At 43.9% G+C, this 22513-nt stretch overlaps 1 protein-coding gene across 7 annotated transcripts in view; it reads right to left on the bottom strand.

Moving 5' to 3' along the window:
- Window positions 1-22513, bottom strand: part of SMARCC1 (SWI/SNF related, matrix associated, actin dependent regulator of chromatin subfamily c member 1) — a 165171-nt gene that overhangs the window by 21583 nt on the left and 121075 nt on the right. For 4 of the 7 annotated variants that reach the window (XM_036877707.2, XM_036877701.2, XM_036877703.2 and 1 more), the window contains exons 22-25: window positions 5800-5855; window positions 4324-4438; window positions 3902-3967; window positions 3593-3747 (exon numbers count right to left, since the gene is read on the bottom strand). In XM_036877707.2, coding sequence (XP_036733602.2) covers window positions 3593-3747; window positions 3902-3967; window positions 4324-4438; window positions 5800-5855 — 392 coding nt within the window. The remainder of the gene's footprint in view (window positions 1-3592; window positions 3748-3901; window positions 3968-4323; window positions 4439-5799; window positions 5856-22513) is intronic. The other 3 variants (XM_036877702.2, XM_036877705.2, XM_036877704.2) reach the window with 3 other exon arrangements.

Here is a 22513-nt window from a genome sequence, read left to right as displayed (position 1 = left end):
TAAGCCCAAGCTCCCCTTCTTGATGCCAGGGATGTTTTCCCCTTAAAGTTGTAAGCGATCAGGGAAAAAGTCCAACTACTGTGGAACCGCATTAACGTGAAGAAGCCCACAACTACTTCTTAGCTAGGCCATGTGGGATCAGTGATGGTCAGTGGGGTCACAGCCAGCCCTCTGGAGGCAGGGCCACTTGGCTTAGGCCTCAGGCGGCCCCACACAGCCAGGCAACTGCAGGGTTAACCAGCCAATGCCAGGTGGAGCAGAATGTTCCCACCGTCCACCCAGGTGACAGGTACAGAATCACGAGACAGAACACGACGACGGTGGCTTTAGGCCACACGGATGAGCAGAGCCTTCCCAGAGCAGGGCTCAGAGCCCGCCCTTTCACTCCCAGGCTCTACAGAATGCTAAGTCTGACTGCGCGCCACAAATGCATGGGATGTAGTAGAACCAACCCGGACAGTGACGAAGGCAGCAGGTAAGTGCCTTGGCTGGAACAGAGTTAACGGGGGCCCTCGCCAGACGAAGTACAGATACCAGCTGGCAAGAGCAGAAGCGGTTCCAGGCTGGTCGCCTGAGGCAAGTGGACGGGGCTGACTACAGGCAAAAGATGGTCAGAAGCCAGCTCTTCTGTCTTCTCGCCACAGTATCACCAGTAAAAAGATATGGTGACTGACAATCAGTGTGTGGTGTGAATCCCTTTCAATCAATACATACTGGTAAAGCCCTATGACCGAAGTGTACGGTGAGAATTTCCCTACCTCAAGAATCTCAGGCTAGGGAGAGGGTTCGAGGCCCTTGAGAAGGGTGAGAGGGTACTGCTGCTGCTCAGGAACTGACCCCGAACCACCACACAGGCAGCTGTAGGGTCGACGGGCACAGGCAGGTGGTACAGAACACGATCTCTGCTCTCTCGTAAGAACCGAATCCCATGTGTTCCAGCTCCTGGGGTTTCCAGTTTATTCCAGCAACAGTTTTGGGCTTTTCCTTCCAACTTCACCTGAATCCACACCTCCAGACAGAGGGATCCAGAGCACCGGCCATGGAGCTCCTTCCCACACGCACACCCCTCTTCAGGAGGCATAAGTCGCAGCAGATAAATGCAAAGGCACATGTGACCGAGTCTGTCCAACAGCAACGAGGGGGAACAGCCAGACAGCATCCCTGCCCAGTGTGTGCTGGCACCAATCCAGAACCTCTAATCACCACTCCACGTGAGAGTGTGACAAGCAATTAAAACCTATCAGGGAAAACTCTTACTAACAAAGTTGTTTATAGACACAGCACAAAAAGAAAGTCAGAGAAAACTTGGGTTGGCTAGATAAGCTGCACTAATTATAGTGATTTAAGTGACTTCCTTGCCATGTAATTTACCACACGGCACAAAATGTGTGTGCTATGGAGATGAGACCACACTGCAAGGGGCGCTGAGCATCTCTGGTGCACCAGGAAAAGCCGTGCAGCAGATGCGCCAACCTACAGGTCCCTGGATCGCAGTTACACGGATGGGAGTGAGTGCTGATGTGGAGAGAACACTAAGTGGCCTGGACAGAGCATGTCCTTTGCACAGTGACACCCAGGGGCCGGAGTGACTGACGTGCAAGAGCAGTGCCCTGATGAAGGGGTCCCTGCTGTGTGCAGTCAGGCACAGCTGTCAAGCTTTTGTGCCCAAAGCTGGACATTTTAACAGCCACGAAAAGAGCACGAAGCATCTGGGAGATTTCACGGCAGTGCGCCATTTTACTCTCTTCCTAGGCAGCCTACACGTCAGCGGAGGGAGGGGAGACGAGGTTCTGGCTGCTACAATGGCAAGGAATGGGATGGACTGGAAGAAATGTTGCTTGAGGGCTGAGACAGGTCCTGTTCATGAAAAACTTCCAAATTCCCTATCGAAGAGTTTGAAATTTTAGCCTGAGAGACACAGGGAGGTTATTTAAGTAAAATGCTCATTTTGCATTTGTAAAGATTCTTTTGCACACTGTATGACTCCATTTATACGAAGTCAAAAATGGGAAAAAGTAACCCACGGTGTGGGGAGCAGGCCAGCAACCAGGTGGATGGGAGGCACGGTGTCTGGAGAATGGGAGGAAGCCTCTTTCGGCCTGGTTGTGTTCTGTTGCTGGATGAAGGTGCCGTTTGTGAGCCCACAGGGCTCAGTGTGGCATATTCACTAGCCCTAGACACATAGATCCACTTGCTCTAATGGGGTGGAAGGGACAGACACAGATGATGGGAGGCCCCTAAAGAGCAGAGAAGGGCCAGCACTGTCAGGTGAGCTGTGACCCCGAGGGGCTGGTGCCCAGACAGCCCCACAGATGGGAGAGGACGGGCCAAGACTGCAGGTGTGGAGTGCGGGCAGGCGGTGCTGTGCCCTGACAAAGGACTCGGAAAGAAGCCTTCCTGGCCGCCAACTCCTCATTTACAAAATGATCAAAGGTGCCCAGGACAACCCTCTGGGCCTCAGGATCCCTGAGGACAGCACGAACATCACCAACTCGGACAATTTAGAGATAAAGAAATGCCAGAGTCCAACCTGGCAGAAGACAGAGAGACTAAAAAAACATGCCTCCAATGAAGAAGCAAAGCAAACATGAAGTGACAGGCACACTACCGTCTGCGCCAGGACTTATTTAGCAACTATGCACTCGAATTCCCAGGGCTGGGATGGTGGGAAAGGGTACCTCTACATGTGGGCTCAGAGTGTGTCTGGAGGCTGGCAAGTGTGCGCATTCACCCAGGAAAGTGTGACTGGCCAGTGCACACCCTCCCTAACTGTCTGCACCCATGTCCCTTGGTGGACATCAAGACAGCGTCCTGTGAACGGGTCACCTAAGGCTCTGATACAGTCATGCTCCACAGATTAACACCTGCAGGAACAGTTCGCAGCAGCTGAATGGTCAGGGGAACTAAAGACCAAGGAGGAACATCTCTACGCACAGATGAGTAACCATTAGGTCGAGGCCATCAGGTGCGCCCCGGTAACCACTGTACAAGCGGGGCGACGAGCCTGTAAGGCGACAGCTCTGTGAGACGGAGAGAAAGGCTTTTAAAGACTCCACATACTCAGGCCTGGAATGGCTTAAAATGTTAAATTAACACAAAGCAGGCAAAAAACATTCTCTTTTCCTCTTATATATGTTGTGAAGCCAATACTATGGTATAAATAGAGAAAACCACCCACAGAAAAGCTGGCAAGTTCAAGAAGAAAATGAGCTATTTTAGGTTCCCTCTGTCTCCTTTCAGTCTGTAAATGCAAGGTGAAGAATTTAGACAAGGAAGCAGATTTTTGTCTTAAAAATCACAAGTATTTCAATCCAGCAGAAACTGGGACAAGAGTCTAAGACGTCCTGCACCCCATCAGAGAAGCTGCAAACCCTGCCTTCCGCCTCCGTGTTACAGCCCCCCCCCCCCCCCCCCTCGGTCAGCCACAGCTCCAGCCCAGCCTTCTGCCCGTCCAAGCCGCTTCCTAGAAATGCCCTCCAGGCACACAGGACCCCCCCCACGGTGCACGGCTGTTCACACAGCCTGCTCCCCGAGTTCTGACCGCTAGGGCCCTCTCGGCTTCAGGGGGCGCTGGAGAGGCTGTGGGGCAGACCTTGGCCTTGGCTGCAGCAGAGGCGAGCGCAGCTGCCGCGGCTGTGGCTACGTTTCCTTCAGAGATCTCGTGCTCTACTTTCTTCTTCCCAGTGTCACTTTCTCTCTCTTTACAAGCATCAGTGAGCTCCTTGTTCTCTTCAATCTCCTTTTCTTCTGGGGGGAAAATAAGAAAGCTTTGTTACCAGAGTGCTGAGTGTCAGCAAGACGGCTCCGTCTCACGACAAACTGGGGCTTGTCAGAGATCTCAGGGCCCTCTCCTCCTCCTCCAGGGCTCTGCCCAGCCACTCCACGCACTGAGTGCCTCTACCTGAGAGGGCTCTTCTGAACAGTACACGCTGTCCTCTCCCTTCTCTGGGCTGCCTGTGTGGTTCCCCTGGAAAGGAAAGCACAAAGGCCCTAATCCCTGAGGCCAGGTAGATCAGTCAGTGACGTGCCCGGGGAGACCCTAGGGCCTGGAGGAAACCAGAAGCCGTGCACAGCATTTCCACAGGCGGCCGAGACAGACCCACTGGCCACCCCAGCACGCGGCCCCCAGTGGGGCCTCCCCTGCCGACCTCCACGCACTGTGGACGGGTCCCGGCATCAGCACTGGGACCTCCCTGCAGGACGAAACTCAAACGCCTATTTACTATTACGTTAAAACACACACTCAAACTAAATGAGGGACGATTATACTGCCCACATTTCCTGAGCTTTTTACAGTTTTGCATAATAGTTTCCTCAGCTTACCTGATTTGGCATCCTCACTACCTTCACTGTCCTGTTCCTTTTCGCTGTTTTTTTCATTTTCTCCATCTTGTGCTTTATCACCTTCATCTGTTTCGTTTTCGCCTTTGTTTTCTGCCTTGAAGGGTCACAAAAGAAGAGGATAGAAAGTGAGCAAAAAGAGGTCCTTTTACAGTGACATTATTTTAGAATACCAACAGGTTCTATTTCTGGCAAGAGGTGGACCAGGTCCACAAGGGCCTTGAAGAGAAAAGCTGGGAACAGAAATTCATGAAATTCAGAGAAATACCATTCATCACCTTATCATCTGAGGGCTCTTAAGATCACAGGCCTCCACCACATGCAGGCCCTGCCCTCTGCACCCTCTGCTAAAGGCCAGGGTTAGTGTACAAAGGATGCCAGGGGAATTCGGTGTATTTATGGGGTAGATAGATCAATAGTAAGTAAACTATTAATTAGTTGTCCAAAAGGACCAAGAGCAATTAAAATGTACATTATCAGCGAAGCAGCAAGATGGAACACTACCAAAGTAAAAAGTTGACAAAGCCATTTTATAGTCATTTGCTACTGGTTTTTAGCTGTCATCGAGAATCAGTAATCATACTCTGGGGATGGTAGCAGGTCAGTGTTTGGTGTCATCTGTTGGTTCTGAAATCCCTGTGACCTTGGACAAATTATGTAACCTTGTCTATAAAATGAAGACACTATCTCTGACTTGATGAGGCTGTTTTAAAGAATTAGATAAATTTATAAATTTAAAGTACAAAGCATAGTATCTGGAACATTGTTAAGAATTCTAATTCATTTCACTATTATCCTCACCCTCTCTCCTTAGTCTATTTGCAATTTTACAACAAACATGTAATTAAGACCTTAAACTCCTGAATGTGTCTGTTCGCTCATGGAGGGCCTGAAAGCTTGTGGCTCACCTGGTGTGCACAGCCCCCATGAGATGGACTGGCATGAGCAAACTGGGCGCTCTGATGCCCTCTGCACACCAGCTTCTGGGTCCCCCTTCACTGCCAGCTGGGACTCGACTCCCTACCCTCCATGTCTTTATAGCTCTACCTGTTCTTTTAAACCTCCCTCAACTGTCAATACTTAAGTCTTCTCTAAGGTTTTCTGCTGTATTTTCTCTCCTTGAAAATCCCTTAATATTCTACAATTCTCTTCTGGCACAAGAACAGGACCAAAAGCCTACAATTCAATATTCCCAAGAACCACACCTTTTATATTCATGTTTCCAACTATGCCCAAACAGTTTATAAAAGAAGAGGTTAAGGACTGGATAAACCTTCACTGGCTGAGGAAGTGAAAAATGCCCTGTATTAAACCAGCAGAGTCCAAATGGCTAATACAATCATTTATACTCCCTGGAGAGGATTCAAAAGGTCAAAATAAACCCAAACCATTCTATCACAAAAGGTGTGCTCTCTGTGGCTTTTCTGTCATAGGAAGATTCAGACAGACAGACCTCACCTTTTCAGACTGCTGCCCATCAGTATCAGTTTCCATTTTCTCCTCTTCAGAGCCATCTACAAGCAAAAGAATAAAGACAAATAATACCACATGGAAAAAAGTAAGAGCTATGCACAGTGATGTGGACATTTTGAGTCAGGCATTGGGGAAACACTGCAGAAGGGGGACAGTGACTCAACATGAAGAGGTCACCTTCTGGCTGGAGGAAAGTCCGCTGTGGGTGCGCATGTACAGGATGCCACAGGGGCAGGACTGTCTCAGTCCAGGAAGGACACGTGGTTACACAGCGTATTCTAGGCAGGCATGGCTGTGTGGGGCAGTGGCAGTGTATGTACAGAGGACATTTCAAGGAAAGGACAGAAAGAGTCAAGGGCACCCCTGGTGATGAGCAGAAAAGGGAGGACAGAGAAGAGAGACCAGAAAGGGGATGTGATGCTGTGGGGCTGCGTTACGAGCAGCCCTGATGTGGAGCTGGGGGTTTTTTAACTACTCCCTGTGGGTAAGAAGTTCATGAAGACTCGGTAAGCAAAACAATGCAATCAGACAAGTGTTTTTGGTTTTACAACTTTATACAGAAACAAATTATTTCAAACACGAGTATTTCTTATAGTTTTAAATAAAAACATTCAAGTATCCTACAGTTAAAATTTTTCTATTATCCTCTTACAAACGACAAGACTAAGCATTTACTCTCAGTGAGGACATTTAAACATGTTCAAAATAGTATTACAAGTTACTAAATAGGAAAATTCCTCTTTCTCTAATTCGTGATGACAGAGATCCTTGCTTCAAGAGTTACAGCTGACCAGGAGCTCCAAAGGACACACTATTTTGGGAACCTCATGAACCTCACATGTGGTGGAAGAGCATTTAAAGATCACCACCTTCCAAAAAGTGTCTAAAGCCCATGGACCAGAAGTGGGGAGCCGAGAGGGGAAGAAGTGGGGTCAGGGTCTGAGTGTGTGGAGGTTGCAGGGCAGGGCCGCCAGACCTATGGGCGTGTACTCTCTCCCACCTTCAGGAAGCTGAGCTGTGGACCAGCCAGGTCCAGGGGTAAAAAAGTAAGAAGGGTGGCCAATGTGATCACAGGCCAGGGGCAATCCCTGGCTACCTGAAGCAGCAGAATCCTCTGAGGACAGTTTTACTAATCCCATTTTAGCTAAAATCATGTCCAAGTAATGAGCTCACAAAGAGCAAACACCAAGAAAGGAAACCACTAAGACTGGGCAGAAACATCAGCCAACAGATTCAGAACCCAGTAATTACCACACATGAGATCTGCCAGATCCTGAGTCTAGCAAAGCCATGGATGCAGTACACAAATAAATGAGAAAGAATCAAAGACCTCCAACCAACAAAATATTATTCAAGATCACCTGAGATTTAAAAACAAAAAAATCAAGACATTTTCTAGAAATGAAGTCAGGGTAAACAGATGAAGCCAGGTGAAGAGAAAATTACAAAACCATGAAATGTATCTACAAATGTGATCCACTAGTCAACAATGTTGTACCATCTCTGTATGTTGAAAGATGGCAACTGCTCTTGTCATGGTGGGCGTGTCAAATCAGCATGTTGTGCATTTGAAACCAGTATAATATTGTCTATCAACTATATTTCAATAAAAAAAATTATCAGTGACATCTGAATTAAACAGAGCACTAAGTGACACGAACTCCTCACCTCAGCATGGCAACTGGACAGGAGCACAGCCTGTGAGCACAGCTCAGCAGAACTGAGTCCAGGGTGAACCCTGCCGGGGTGCATGTACAAGCTGTGCATGTGCAGGGTACTGGGAAGCATGGCGGGACTGCACATGCACGTCTGAGACAGAAACAGACCAGGGGACAACCCAAACTGCCCACCCAGTAATAGCACAGGTAATTAAATTGGGTTGTAACCACACAACAGAATATTTTACAACAGTGGAAATAAATGAACTACGGCTACCTGGCAATGTAACAACATGGCTATAGATGAAAAACAATAGTAAAAAGTCTCAGTAATCTAAACAAAGCTTAAAACAAAGTTATACCTCACATATACCGTTGAAGTACATCTCAGTGATGAAAGCCACTTAAACAGCAGAACAGTATTCACAATGTAGAGTTCTTGGCATGAGCAGTGGGAAGGAGAGAAGGTGAGATAAGGAAGGAACAGAGGTGGGAGCTACTGGTAATGTTCTAATTCTTGGTTCAGACGGAAGATGTGATGTGCATTAAGATACATTAAAATGCAACAATGAAGAAATCTGAACAAAAAAACATCTTAACAAAAAAAACACAGATGGGGTCTTAAAAACCCCAAAAGCTCACAAGTTACTCGTTACTGAATCTGTATCAGATCACCTTTGACAAGTCATTTTAATTACAGACTATAATTAAGATTATGTGGGAGAAACGCAGTTTTTGTTTTGTTCTTGTAAAAAAAAAAATTTTTTTTGTTATTATTTTATTTCTTTGTCATTTTTCACTGGGACCAAACCTACTACTATTATTTTGGTCTGAAATTTAGTGATTGTTTTCCTGAACAGTTAGTAGCTAAGCAGCCATTAAACTTTTGACTTTTTAGAGCCAAGCAAATACCCTCGCTCCAGTTTCTTACATCAGGGTGCTGGATGTTGAAGAGGACAAGGGTGAAAGCCTCTAACAACTCATAAATACTGACTGTGCTTTCAGAGACAGGCCGTTTTCAAATAAAACAGTAAGGGAGCAAGTGACCTTTAGCTATAAGGGGAAAATCTAGACCTTTGGACTAAACCTAGCTTTCTCCTAAACTACTCAAATATAGGAAGAATTGACATAGTAGTGTTTGAAAGGTAAGGGTTGCCTAGTAATTTTAAAGACATACGTTCAGACTACTAAGCATAAGTGCTCACAATACGTTCCCCCAAAGTGTTTTCTGACCTAATCTCAAACGCATCCAGAAGAATTGAGTTTATAATCTCCCACTCCAATGTTGCAAATTCTCAACTAAAAAAATAGTAGAAAGGCGGCTTTGATTTAAATTCTGAATTTACCTTTGAGTTAAAACCATGGCTCTTCAATTTATTAGCTGTTGGGCAAATTATTTAGTCCTGAAAAATCTGTTTCCTCTTCAATAAAATAGACATGATAATACATCTCATTTCCTCGAGGACTCTGTGAATGCTGAATAAAATTACTATTGCAGTATGTGGCACACAGTAGATGTTTGTCATTATCATTTCCATAATCCTTAATGTGAGGAATAATTCTGTTTGCTATTTAAATTGACCCATTTTCATTTTTTTAGAGAAGCAAAGGAAAGCTAACCACTTAGTTATATTTCTTCTAACATTTTTAAGTGACTACCCTAACTGATTTTTGGCTTAAGAGACTCTTTTTTTAAAAAGCCATGTCAGTAAGATCTACTTTCTCAATTTTGTAGCTTTTTAATTTGTCACTTCTTAACCATTTCCAAGGCGTGGAGTAAGTTGACAACTTACTGGTTAGTCTGTTTTAAGACGGAGTCATCCATTGTGCATCTGTTTCTCCACAGTTCATGCAGCTTCTCCCTGGCTCACTCTCACTTGTTTTCTTCTTTAAATAGCATTTATTAATAATTATCAACTAATTGGAAGATTTTTCACATTTTAACTTAAATGGAAAACTTGTTCTATATGAAAGAAATTTATGAATTGAAGTAAACGTGATAAATTTGGAATGAAAATGATGTATCTTCAATTGCTGTAGCTATTATATGAACACTAAAAATTAAACTAACTTGATATAGTCAAAACAAAAAACAAAAAAAAAAACACAACAACCTGCTTTTTAAGTGACTACCCACAATCTACAGTTCCACATCCCAGAAGATTACACACACTCACTTTCTCTATTCTACAGCAAGCCAAATTTGATATCCACTCTTTTAACTGGCTACGATTCCAAGATGAAGAGTGAAGTTACACAGTATTACTGTTAACGTATCACATAATGACAGTGCTGTGGGGCCCTCTGTAAGGGGAAAACCCTGGAGGCAAATACTCAGTCTAAGAGCTTAATTGTGAGTTGTGTGTGTCAAGATACTATGTGGAAGAGCAAGTAAAGTGGTTTCTGTTCCATGAATCATTTTTTAAGCTGCTATTAGACATCTCAGAAAAAGAAAACAAGAACACAAACAGCATCTCGTTGGTCTGAATTCTGGCTGGAACTGTACACTCTCAAAGGCTGCAGCCTCTCCCATATCCATCTCTGTCACCTTGGTAGTACTGACAAACCTCCCTACAAATGTGTAGTCTCACCCACTCTGCAAAGTTAAATGAAGACGTTATGAGTAAGATTAAATTTCCAACTTACAAGGAAGGACATGACACAAATCAGCAGGCCATGCACCAAAGACAAAAAGACAATGTAAAAAATCCTCTGACCAGGTGACTGAGCCATGAGGGGAATGCCAAGTCAGGGAGGGAAAACATCAATGCCACGGTCTACAACCAGACCTCGTGCTGCAGAACAGAGGCTCGTAAACATCTTCTGTAAAGATAGCAACTATCTTCAGTTGTGCAGGCCAGACGACTTTAGATGCAACTACTTAACTTTGTCATAGTAGCACAAAACCTACCACAAAAGCAGCTTGCGGATGAGTGTGGCTCCGTTCCAAAAGGACTTGATGGACGATGAAATATAAATGTTATGTAATTTGTATGTGTCATGAAACATCATTCTTTTGATTCTTTCCAACCATTCAAAAATGTAAAAAATCATTCTTATTGTGGGCTAATAAAAACAGGTGGCAACCTGGATTTGGCACAGGAACCAAAATTTGCTAGCTCCTGCTCTAGAAAGAGAGGGTGAGGGCTGGATCCAAACCAAGTAGGCTGGGGTCCTGTCCCCACAGTCTGCTGACAGCAGTGACGGGCTGACTCCTTATAGTTGGCAGGGGCCTTGGCACGCCTACCTACAAAAGGAGAACCAGGAGGTCCGCCCTGCGTAGAGCGGTGCTGAGGACCGAATGAATCATCTCTTGTGAAATGCTAGGAACCACTCACTGTAAGAGCTCAGGGACACCCGGGTCGGGGGGACCCGGGCCTGCCTCTCTCTGGCTCTGGCCCAGCCTCATGACTCAGAGGGCTCTCATCTTGCCCCATCCTCCCCAACTGGTATGTCATCTGTGACTTCCTTCTCTCCACGAGAGAAGGAATTTTCAGTAAAGGGCCAGTTTTATAAAACCACCTGCCCTCGTCCCGTTCTCTCAAAAAGTTACTAAGGTCAGAGACTACGGACCAATCTGACTGACCTGGGGTCAGCAGACGGTAGCCTGATTCGATAAATAAAACTTTATCAGAACACAGCCCTGCTCACATCTGAATACCATGTACAGTTGCTTATGCACTTACAAAGGCAGACTTGAGTAGTTGTGAGAGAGACAATCTGGTCCACAAAAGCCTAAAATTTTTACCATCTGGCTCTTTACAGTAAGTTTGCTGAAGTTTCTGATGGAAAATTCATGCTAATGTGATAGTCCTATTTACGGATAAAGACACTCAGGAGATGCCTTCCTCCCAAGGTCTCAACTTTAATCTTGGGGTTGGAGGGACATAGGCAAATACAGGATGCGCCCAGAACCAGTGGGAAAGCCCACCAGTAGGGAGACTCCAGGGCAGCCCCAGAGGCCCTGCCTCATGGTCTTCCCGCCCTCACAGAGTCCTCTTCCCTGAGCGTCGGCAGCATCCGTGGCTCATTTCTAAGCAACACAGACGTTCCATCATGTGAGGCCCTGCTTGTTACTGAACTTGCTCTAGAGGCCATCCTGCCAGCCTGAGGAAGCAAGCTGCCATGCTGGGAGGCCAAATGGCCAGGAACAGGGTGGTTTCTAGTTGCTGAGGGTGGCTTCCAGCTGATGGCCAGCAAGAACTGGGGCCCTGAGTTCTGCAGCTGGAAGGTAAGGAGTTCTGACAACAGAGCAAGTCACTGTGGAGTGGCTCAGATGAACCCATGGCCCAGCCACCACCTTGGCCACAGCCTTGTGAGCTCCTGAGCAGAAGACCCACAGGCTGTGCACAAATGCCCGGCTCACAGAAATGAGACAATAAATACATCTTGCTTTAAACCACTGACTCTGTGGGGAGTTGTTACACAGCCATGGATAGCTATATACCTAGGGAACTTCTGAATGAACCTTAACCAAGAGCAAGAAGCAAACTGGCTGACATCCAGGAAAAGAGTATCTTCAGGGGCTAGGAACAGGACATGGCATGCTGCCAGCCAGGTCCAGCCTACCCTGTGCTCTATCTCCCAAGGTGCAGTGCTCACACCCTGATCGGCCCTGGGCTCCCCACCCCTTCTCTGCACACCACCAGGCCAGCAGTCGTCTGAGAGGTACCTGTGTCTTCTATCTTAGAGCACTAAGCTCAGCTCCTGTTTCCTTTTATCTACCAGCCCACAGCTCTGTCCTGCAGTCCCCATTCCCTTCTCCCCACTTCTGCAATGAAGTGCTTTTCAGTAGTAATGTGGTCAGCAAAACTAGAATTAGGAGAGAACCTTTCTGGAAGAGTTCGAATCAGGAAAGTTAGCTTTGAGGGGACATCTAAATGTTTGCCAACTACCTGTCTGTAACACAGTATGTTCTGAGGGAAGTCAGGGTGCCCCTGGAGAGGAGCTATGATTACTTGGTGGGCACTCTCCCCACCTCCCACACGGCATCTTGTAAACTGCCCACAGTTACTTTTTGAATCACACTGGGTCGTGTCACTTCCTTTCACTAGTGGCTTCTCGACGTCACCAAGGTCAAAGCCCTCCAGAGCTGGCGCACCCAACCACACAGCTGCACACAGTGCCTGCTGCCCAGGCTTCCTGGCAATGGTTCCAGAATGTGCCACATGTCCATTCTTTTCTCCTTTTTCATCAGTTTAGAAGGTCACCTTCTTTAAGAGTCCTTCTTAACTGACCCAAGCATAACCGTGTTTCTGTCTGTAGCATCTTAAATGTATGTATTTACATATGAACAATAATGGTATCTTCAAGTACAGTACAGCAATTTCACACAGTGTGCTCCAGGTCACCGGGGGAGGTCCCCAAGGTCAAAACGATGGTGCTAATAACTCAGAGGTGCTACTTTCTTGTCACTCTCATCATGCACAAGTGTGGCTTTTCAGAGGCTAATGATGCATGACAAAGCTAGCGACGGGGCTGTGCAGCTGTGCATGACTTCGTTGGAGATGTTCTCAGTTTTAGTTCCTCATATAGCAAATATCAGCAGATATGATTCAATAGAACAAAATACTGTGGGTTCCTCGATACTTTTAAAGAGTTAAAAATTAAAATAAGTCCGTGAACAAGAAGTTTGAAAACTACTAGTCCGGTAATTTTTATCTTCTCAGGGAAGGGCAGTATGAGGCCCACAGTAGGAACTCACTCATAACTTCTGGGAAACTGATCATATCTTCTCTGTATTAAGATCCAAGCGTTCCAGAAAGCTGGCCATGTGCCATCCAAGCTCGCATCACTTCCTGTAACCTAGCTCCAGCCTACCTCGGTGGGCCGCTCTCTGTTCATGTCCTCATTTGAACTCTATATTGAGACTAACCAGGCTTACACCCCACCCTCTGAACGACCGTCTGTCATCATTTCTGCACCTGTGTTCACACTGTACCACAGAATCAAACACCTGTTCCAGGACACTCTAAACCTCTCTGACGACATCCAGCCCAACCCTACTTCGTGAAGCCTTCCTCGACCTGGACTCGCCCGTCCCGTCATGGCGACTCTGCCAGCACTTCCTATATACTGATCTGCCTGAACAGCTATACCGAGCTTCACTGTACCCCCAATCCTTCAACACGGCATTATTCTTCCATGTAAGTAACTCATTAAAAAATAGCCCCAATTATTAGAGGGTATTATTTGTGTCTTATATAGTCCACAGCAGGAGATCTTTATTGTAACCAAAACACTGATTTGATAAAGTCCCCCAAAAAGGGAAGGCGATTGTGTTACCTAATGGAAGCCAATTTCTTCCTAAAAATATACATCCTACCATAGAATAAATAAGGGTCATTAGGCAAGTCACTTAAACCTTGGCCAGAATTAGCTAGTCCTTAGAGGTTAGGGTCCACTTATGAGCTACTCAGCAATCTGAATCTACCTTCCAATGCCTCTTGTGAAGACCCTTCACACAGAAGGGTGGCTGGGGAGAAAAGGCCACCCCACATGATGGTGGTGGATGCCCACACTTGGCCCACTGTTATCTCAAGCTCACCAGCCAAGTGTATAGTCACATGCGGTGTTCTAGAAGTGCGTGATTTAAAGTGTTATGGAAATGCTCATGACGAGAAGAACAAGGCTATTTATAAGGTAAGAAGAGTGTCAGAGACAAGAACCGTAGAAGTCACTTCTGGGCTTTATGTTCCAGGAAAATGGCCTTTACAATATCATTACTGTCAGGGTGCTCCCTGAAGTCTCTTGATGAATTAGAGACTAGTTCTTCACCTTTTAGAGAACTAGGAATGATTACCTGGGTTTTTCTACACACAGCTGTGACAAATGTCTTAAACCACACTCTTCGCAGTCCTGAAAGGAGCTGGGTGGACAAGCCATGCACTGATATAAAAGAATCTTCCCTGAATGCTCTACCTATGACTCACTTTCCATAAGAGCACAGCCACTTGTAAGGAGAAAGCATCAATTAACTTAATCTCTCAAATATTTCTAAACCAGAACTAAGATACAATTGACTCAGTAGCAAGAGAAAAATAAAAACCAATACTTGAGGTCATGAAATACAAAAGGGAGATACAGTGATAAACCCTGGACTAACCCTTAATGTGCATGAATAGTCCAGTGCTCAGGGGGAAGGCTTATGACATAGAAAAGGGCTGAGATTGTGTTGTGATAGCTATGTAGGAAAAAGGCCTTACTTTTAGGAGATGCAGGCTGAATTTACTGGGGTGCAAAAGAATCAAGATGTCTACAATTTCCTCTGAAACAACTCACCAAAAATAATAAAATAAAAATCACTTATGGAAGGCTTAAAGATGACAGCATGAGAAGTGAAACAGAAAACTCTTCCAGAAACCACATATACTACAAAAATATAGCAAATACAACTAATCCTGAAAGAGCAATCAGAAAGAAGACTGCAACAGACTGTCTACATCTAGGGAAAAGAGAAGACCTCACGGAAAAAGGTAAAGTAGCAAAGCCGCGATTCAGACGGACCCAAGCCATCCCCCCACCCCAGCTCACCAGTGGGAGAAAGACAAATGGAGTGGGGAAGGGGCAGAAGCCTAAGACTACTGAGCACCCAGCCCTGGAGATCTGCTCTGAGAGCATGAGCCTAGTTACATGGTGCTCTGGAGATCAGTGGGGTTGGAAAGCAAAGATAGGAGGAATATTCGGAGAGACTGAGATTACAGCCACTTGTGGAGAAAAGGTACCCAAAACCAGCTCTCTGAGAAAAAAGGAAGGTGGGCACTTTGAAAGACTTCCCAACAGCAAGAGGGCTGCTAAAGCTGCAAGGATTACACAGAGCTTGCTTCTCAGAAGAAAGGACAGGTAGGCAAAATTGTCCTGGCACACTCAGCCCAGCAGATTGGGAACTTTCAGGAGTGTCAGCCGCTCCTTCCCCTGGTTAGAGAGGTGCACCGAGGCTCCTGCTGCAATAAGCAGCCTGCCTGCCACTCCTTTCTCCCAGCCAGCACCGTTTTGCAAACCTGCTGCCCCCATCATCACGCCAGGGCAGCCAGAGGGAGGCCCCGCCTACCGCAGCTACAGAGGCTCCTCCCTGTGCACTCGGCCCACTGGCCCTGGCAGTGGAGGCAAGTGCTGTGGCTGGGAAGCAGGAAAGAGCTCTTTCCTCCCTGGCAGGCACCAGCGCTGCTCACCTGCGACCCCCTGCCATTGCTCCAGGGGCTGGGCAGCTACAGAGAGTAGAGCTTCGGGACGCTAGAGGGCACTGCTTACACAAAGTATAGTAATCATTAAAAACATGAAAAGGCAAAAGAACCCGGTACAACCCAAAATTCCTTAAACACCAGAAAGAGGGCTAAGTGAAACTGAAATCACAAATATTCCTAATAAAGATTTCAAAATAAAAATCATAAACATGCTCACAGAGCTACACAAAATATTCAAGAACTCAGGTAGGACTTCAAGAAAGAGACAAATTTTAAAAATACAGTATTGGAAATGAAACATACAACGGAGGAATTTAAAAGCAGATTAGATAAGGTAAAGGAAAGAGTAAATGGAACAGAAATTAGAGATCAGGAACACAAAGAAGCTGAGGCACAGAGAGAAAAAAGGATCTCTAGGAATGAAAGAATATTAAGAGAACTGTGTGAACCAGTCCAAATGGAACAATATTCGCATTATAGGGGTACCAGAAGAAGAAGAGAGAGAAAAAGTGACAGAAGGTGTCTTTGAGGAAATAATTGCTGAAAAATCCCCCAATCTGGGGACAAAAATAGTTTCTCAGGCCATGGAGGTGCACAGATCTCCCAACACCAGGGACCCAAGGAGGACAACACGAAGACATATAATAACTAAAATGACAGAGATCAAGGATAAGGACAAAATATTAAAATCAGCCAAAGAAAAAAGATCACATACAAAGGAAAAACCATCAGGCTATCATCAGAAACCTTACAGGCCATAAGTGAATGGCTTGATATATTTAATGAAGTGAAGCAGAAGGGGCTCCAACCAAGAATACTCTACCTGGCAAGATTATCATTTAAATTTGAAGGAGGGATTAAACAATTTCCAGATAAGCAAAAGTTGATGGAATTTACCTCCCATAAAACATCTCTACAGTGTATTTTGGAGGGATGGCTCTAGATGGAAGTGTTCCTAAGGCTAAATAGCTATCACCAGAGAAAATAAAACCACAATAAAGGAAGTAGACCAATTAATTACTAAGCAAATGCAAAATTAAATCAACCACCCCCCAAGTCAGTCAAGGGATACACAAAGAGTACAGAATATGACACCTAATATACTAAGAGTGGAGGAGGAAGAAAAAGAACGGAGGAAAAAAATAGAACCTTTAGATTGTGTTTGAAATAGCATACTAAGTGAGTTAAGTCAGACTGTTAGATAGTAAAGAATCTACCCTTGAACCTTTGGTAACCACAAATCTAAAACCTGCAATAGCAGTAAGTATGTATCTATCGACAATCACCCTAAATGTAAATGGACTGAATGCACCAACCAAAACACATAGAGTCAGTGAATAGATTAAAAAACAAGACCCATCTATATGCTGCCTACAAGAGACTCACTTCAAACCCAAAGACATACACAGACTAAAGGTGAAGGGATGGAAAAAGATATTTCATGCAACTAACTGGGAGAAAAAAGCAGGAGTTGCCGTACTTGTATCAGAAAAAATAGACTTCCAAAGAAAGAAAGAAAGAAGAGACAAAGAAGGACATTACATAATGATAAAGGGGTCAGTCCAACAGAGGATATAACCATTATAAATATCTATGCACCCAACGTAGGAGCACCTACATATGTGAAACAAATACTGACAGAATTAAAGGGGGAAATAGAATGCAATGCATTCATTTCAAGAGACTTCAACACACACCACTCATTCCAAAGGACAGATCAACAAGACAGAAAATAATTAAGGAGACAGAGACCCTGAACAACACGTTACAGCAGATGGACCTAACAGACATCCACAGAACACTCAACCCAAAAGCAGCAGGATACACATTCTTCTCAAGAGCACATGGAACATTTTTAAAAAACAGATCATATACTAGGCCACAAAAAGAGACTCAGTACATTCAGGAGGACTGAAATTGTACCAACCATCTTCTCAGACCACAAAGGTATGAAACTAGAAATAAATTATGCAAAAGAAAACAAAAAAGCCCACAAATACATGAACATTTAACAACATGCTCCTAAATAATCAACAGTTCAATGACCAAATAAAAAAAGACATCAAGCAATATATGGAGATAAATGGAAACAATAACTCAACACCAGAAAAATCTGTGGGACACAGTGAAGGCCATGCTAAGAGGGAAGTATATTGCAATACAGGCCTACCTCAGGAAAAAAGAACAATCCCAAATGATCAGTCTAAACTCACAAATAATGAAACTAGAAAAAGAAGAACAAATGAGGACCAAAGTCAGTAGAGGGAGGGACATAATAAAGATCAAAGCAGAAATAAATAAAATTGAGAAGAATAAAACAATAGAATCAATGAATCCAGGAGCTGGTTCTTGGAGAAAATTAACAAAATAGATAATCCCCTAGCCAGACTTATCAAGAAAAAAAGAGAGTCTACACACAAACAGAATCAGAATCAGAAATGAGAACAGAAAAATCACTATGGACACCACAGGAATACAAAGAATTATTAGAGAGAGAATGGTATGAAAAATTATATGCTAACAAACTGGATAACCTAGAAGAAACGGACAACTTTCTAGAAAAATACAACCTTCCAAGGCTGACCCAGGAAGAAACAAAAAATATGAACAGACCAATTACCACCAAAGAAACTGAACTGGTAAACAAAGAACTACCTAAGAACAAAATCCCTTGACCAGATGGCTTCACCGCTGAATTTTATCAAACATTTAGTGAAGACCTAATACCCATCCTCTTTAAAGTTTTCCAAAAAGTAAAAGAGGAGGGAATACTTCCAAACTCATTCTATGAGGCCAGCATCACTCTTAATACCAAAACCAGGCCAAGATACCACAAAAAGAGAAATTTACAGACCAGTATCCCTGATGAACATCGCATGCAAAAATATTCAACAAAATATTAGCAAACTGAATTCAAGACTACATCAAAAAGATCATCCATCATGGTCAAGCAGGATTTATTCCACAGATGCAAGGATGGTAGAATATTAGAAAATCCATCAACATCATCCATCACATCAACAAAAAGGACAAAAACCACCGATCATCTGCATAGATGCTGAAAAAGGATTTGACAAAATTCAACATCAATTCATAATAAAAACTATTAACAAAATGGGTATAGAGGGCAAGTACCTCAACATAATAAAGGCCATATATGACAAACCCACAGCCAACATCATACTTAACAGTGAGAAGCTGAAAGCTTTAACTTCAAGATGGGGAATAAGACAAGGTTGAACACTCTCCCCAATTCTATTCAACATAGTACTGGAGGTCCTGGCCTGGCAAGCAGACAACACAAAGAAATAAAAGGCATCTAGATTAGCAAAGAAGAAGTTGAACTGTCCCTGTATGCAGATGACATGATATTGTATATAAACAACCCTAAAGAATCCACTCCAAAAACTACTAGATCTAATATCTGAATTGGGCGAAGTTGCAGGATACAAAATTAATACACAGAAATCTGTTGCATTCCTATACACTAATGATGAACTAGCAGAAAGAGAAATCAGGAAAACAATTTCATTCACTACTGCATCAAAAAGAATAAAATACCTAGGAATAAACCTAAACAAGGAAGTGAAAGACCTATACTGTGAAAACTACAAGATACTCATGAGAGAAATTAAAGAAGACACCAATAAGTGGAAATACATCCATGCTCATGGATAGGAAGAATTCATATGGTCAAAATGGCCATGCTGCTTAAGGCAATCTACAGATTCAATGCAATCCCTATCAAAATACTGACAGCATTCTTCAGTGAACTAGAACAAATAGTCCTAAAATTCATATGAAGCCATAAAAGACCCTGAATAGCCAAAGCAATCCTGAGAGGGAAGAATAAAGCTGGGGGATTATGATCCCTGACTTCAAGCTGTACTACAAAGCCACAGTACACAAGAAAGACAATTTGGTACTGGCACAAGAACAGACCCATAGATCAATGAACAGACTAGAGAGCCCAGATATAAACCCAAGCGTACACGGTCAATTAACATACAATAAGGGAGCCATGGATGTACAATGGGAAAATGACAGCCTCTTCAACAACTGGTGGTAGTAAAACTGGACAGCTACATGTAAGAATGATCTGAATACTGTCTAACTCCACACCCAAAAGTAAATTTGAAATGGATTAAGGTCCTGAATATAAGTCATGAAAACTGTTAGAAGAAACATAGGCAAAGATCTCTTGAATATAAACATGAGCATTTTTTCTAAATACATCTCCTTGGGCAAGGGAAACAAAAGCAACATGAACAAAAGGGAGTACACCAAACTAAAAAGCTTCTGTACAGCAAAGGACACCACCAGTAGAACCAAAAGGCATCCTACAGTATGGGAGAAAGTATTCAGAAATGACATATTTGAAAAGGGGTTAACATTCAAAATATATAAAGAACTTACATGCCTCAGTACCCAAAAAGCAAATAACCTGATTAAAAAATGGGCGGAGGACATGAACAGACACTTCTTCAAAAAGAAGAAATTCAGATGGCCAACAGGCACATGAAAAGATGCTCCATATCATTAATTATCCAGGAAATGCAAATTAAAACCACAATGAGATATCACCCACACTACTTAGGATGGCCAACAAAGAAAAGACTACGAACAACAAATGCTGGCGAGGATGCAGAGAAAGGGGAACCCTCCTACATTGCTGGTGGGAATGTAAACTAGTTCAACCATTGTGGAAAGCAACACGGAGGTACCTCAAAAAACTAAAAATAGAAATACCATTTGACCCAGGAATTCCACTCCTAGGAATTCACCCAAAGAAAACAAGATCCCAGATTCAAAAAGACATATGCACCCCTATGTTTATCACAGCACTATTTACAATAGCCAAGAAATGGAAGCAACCAGGTGTCTATCAGTAGAGGAATGGATAAAGATGTGGTACATATACACAGTGGAATATTTTTCAGCCATAAGAAGAAATCATAGCTTACCATTTGCAACAATATGGATGGAGCCAGAGGGTATTATGTTCAAGGAAATAAGCCAGGTGGAGAAAGACAAGTACCAAATGATTTCCCTCATTTGTCGAGTATAACAATGAAGCAAAAACTGAAGGAACAAAACAGCAGCAGACTCACAGACTCCAAGTAGGGACTAGCAGTTACCAAAGGGGAGGGTGGGTGGGGAGGGAGGGAGAAGGGGATTGAGGGGCATTATGATTGGCATACACGGTGTGTGTGGGGTCATGGGCAAGACAGTGTAGCACAGAGAAGACAATTAGTGACTCTGTGGCATCTTGCTACGCTGATGGACAGTGAGTGCAGTGGAGGGTGGGGGACTCGATAATATGGGTGGATGTAGTAACTACAATGTTGCTAATGTGAAACCTTCGTATGATTGGTAATCAATGATACCTTAATAATAAAAAACAAACTTGTGGACTGTGACATGGATAAATATATGGCAAAGCTGAGCCTACCTGGTAGGCTTGTGAGGTCTCATTGTGCTATTCTGTCAACATTTTGGTATGGCTATAAGTAAACACGTTATCAAAAAGGTATTACGTTTATTCTCCAGGTAAAGTGAAGAAAACTTAATAAAGCTCTTTAATAAAAACCTTAATGATGTTTTTAAATAAAAGCTTTAGTGACATAGTAAAAAAAATTCTTTGATATACAAATGTTTACATTATTTGAAATATTAATCTGTTTAACAACTCCTAGATAGGGGTACATTCTTAACCTAATAATTACAAGGAGACTTTAAAAATACAGGTCAGCCCTTGATAGTCTTCTGCTCACACCTCCCCGCTGGCTCCACCTCACTTGGAGTCAACATTAAAACTTTACAATGGCCTCTAAGGCCCCATGTCATCTCCCATTACCCCAGCCGCCGTGCAAGCTGTCTACTTGTCCACGATCCCCCTTGCTGTCCCTCCTGTCCAGGGCCCTGTCCACTGGCAGCTCTGATGCTTAAGTGCCCTCCGACCATAGAAGTCTACACCACTCCTCCCCTCGCTGTGCCACCTCCTTGCTCCAGTGCCACTTCCTTGATAAGGCATCCCCACACTTGGTCCCGCACTCTTATCCTTGAGCCCTGCTTTGTTTTTCACCACACTACGTACCAGCCAACCTGTTCTTTCTGCACACTTAAATTTATACATCCTGTTTCATACATGGGAATTCTCATTCATCTCCAGCCTCTGAAATATAAAGTCCAGGAAGAAGGAATTTCAGTCTGCTTGTTCACCAGTATCCTAGCACCCAGAACACAATTTAACGATACGGTTAACACAACTGGTTTACAGTCTTTTTAATTCCCGAGTGGAAAGAGAACAATAAGTCTAGCTTAAACTGACCTCCCATGCACAAACGCTTACATGGCACAGGCCCAAACACAGTGCACACACGTTGAATGTCGGCGTAACTTTCTCAAGCACTTCCCCTGAAAGAAAAGAATCATCCATGGCGGCTCTGTCTGGTACATTCCCTTGTTTCCTCACGGGGAGCAGAGTTTTCAGGAGGGCCTGGGTGTTTCTCTATCATGGCTGCCACAGTCTGTAAAGCAGGACAGTCCTAGGGGCTATCAGGCCTTTCGTGATCCTTGTTCAATGAACAAAAGACAGACATATCTGTATCTTTCACTTCTGGCATTACGCTGTAGTAAAAAGAGGTTAAGCTCTGGGATTAGAGAGATTTAATTCAAAATTTAGTTCCGGTTCTCACAAGCATGTAATCTGCAAGTAGCTAGGTTTCCTTGCTTTTACTATAAAAACAATGCCACTTCCTCCAAAGGGTTAGGAAAAGAAACTCAAATGACCAATCAGAAAACCCCTACATAATATGTGCCTGATCTGGGTGCTCAGAAAGAAGTGGTGGTTTCCAA

This window comes from Manis pentadactyla, chromosome 1 (assembly GCF_030020395.1).
Source record: "Manis pentadactyla isolate mManPen7 chromosome 1, mManPen7.hap1, whole genome shotgun sequence".
NCBI lineage: Eukaryota > Metazoa > Chordata > Mammalia > Pholidota > Manidae > Manis > Manis pentadactyla.
The sequence above is the reverse complement of the archived record's forward strand: the minus strand, read 5'-3'. Positions and strand labels throughout refer to the sequence as shown.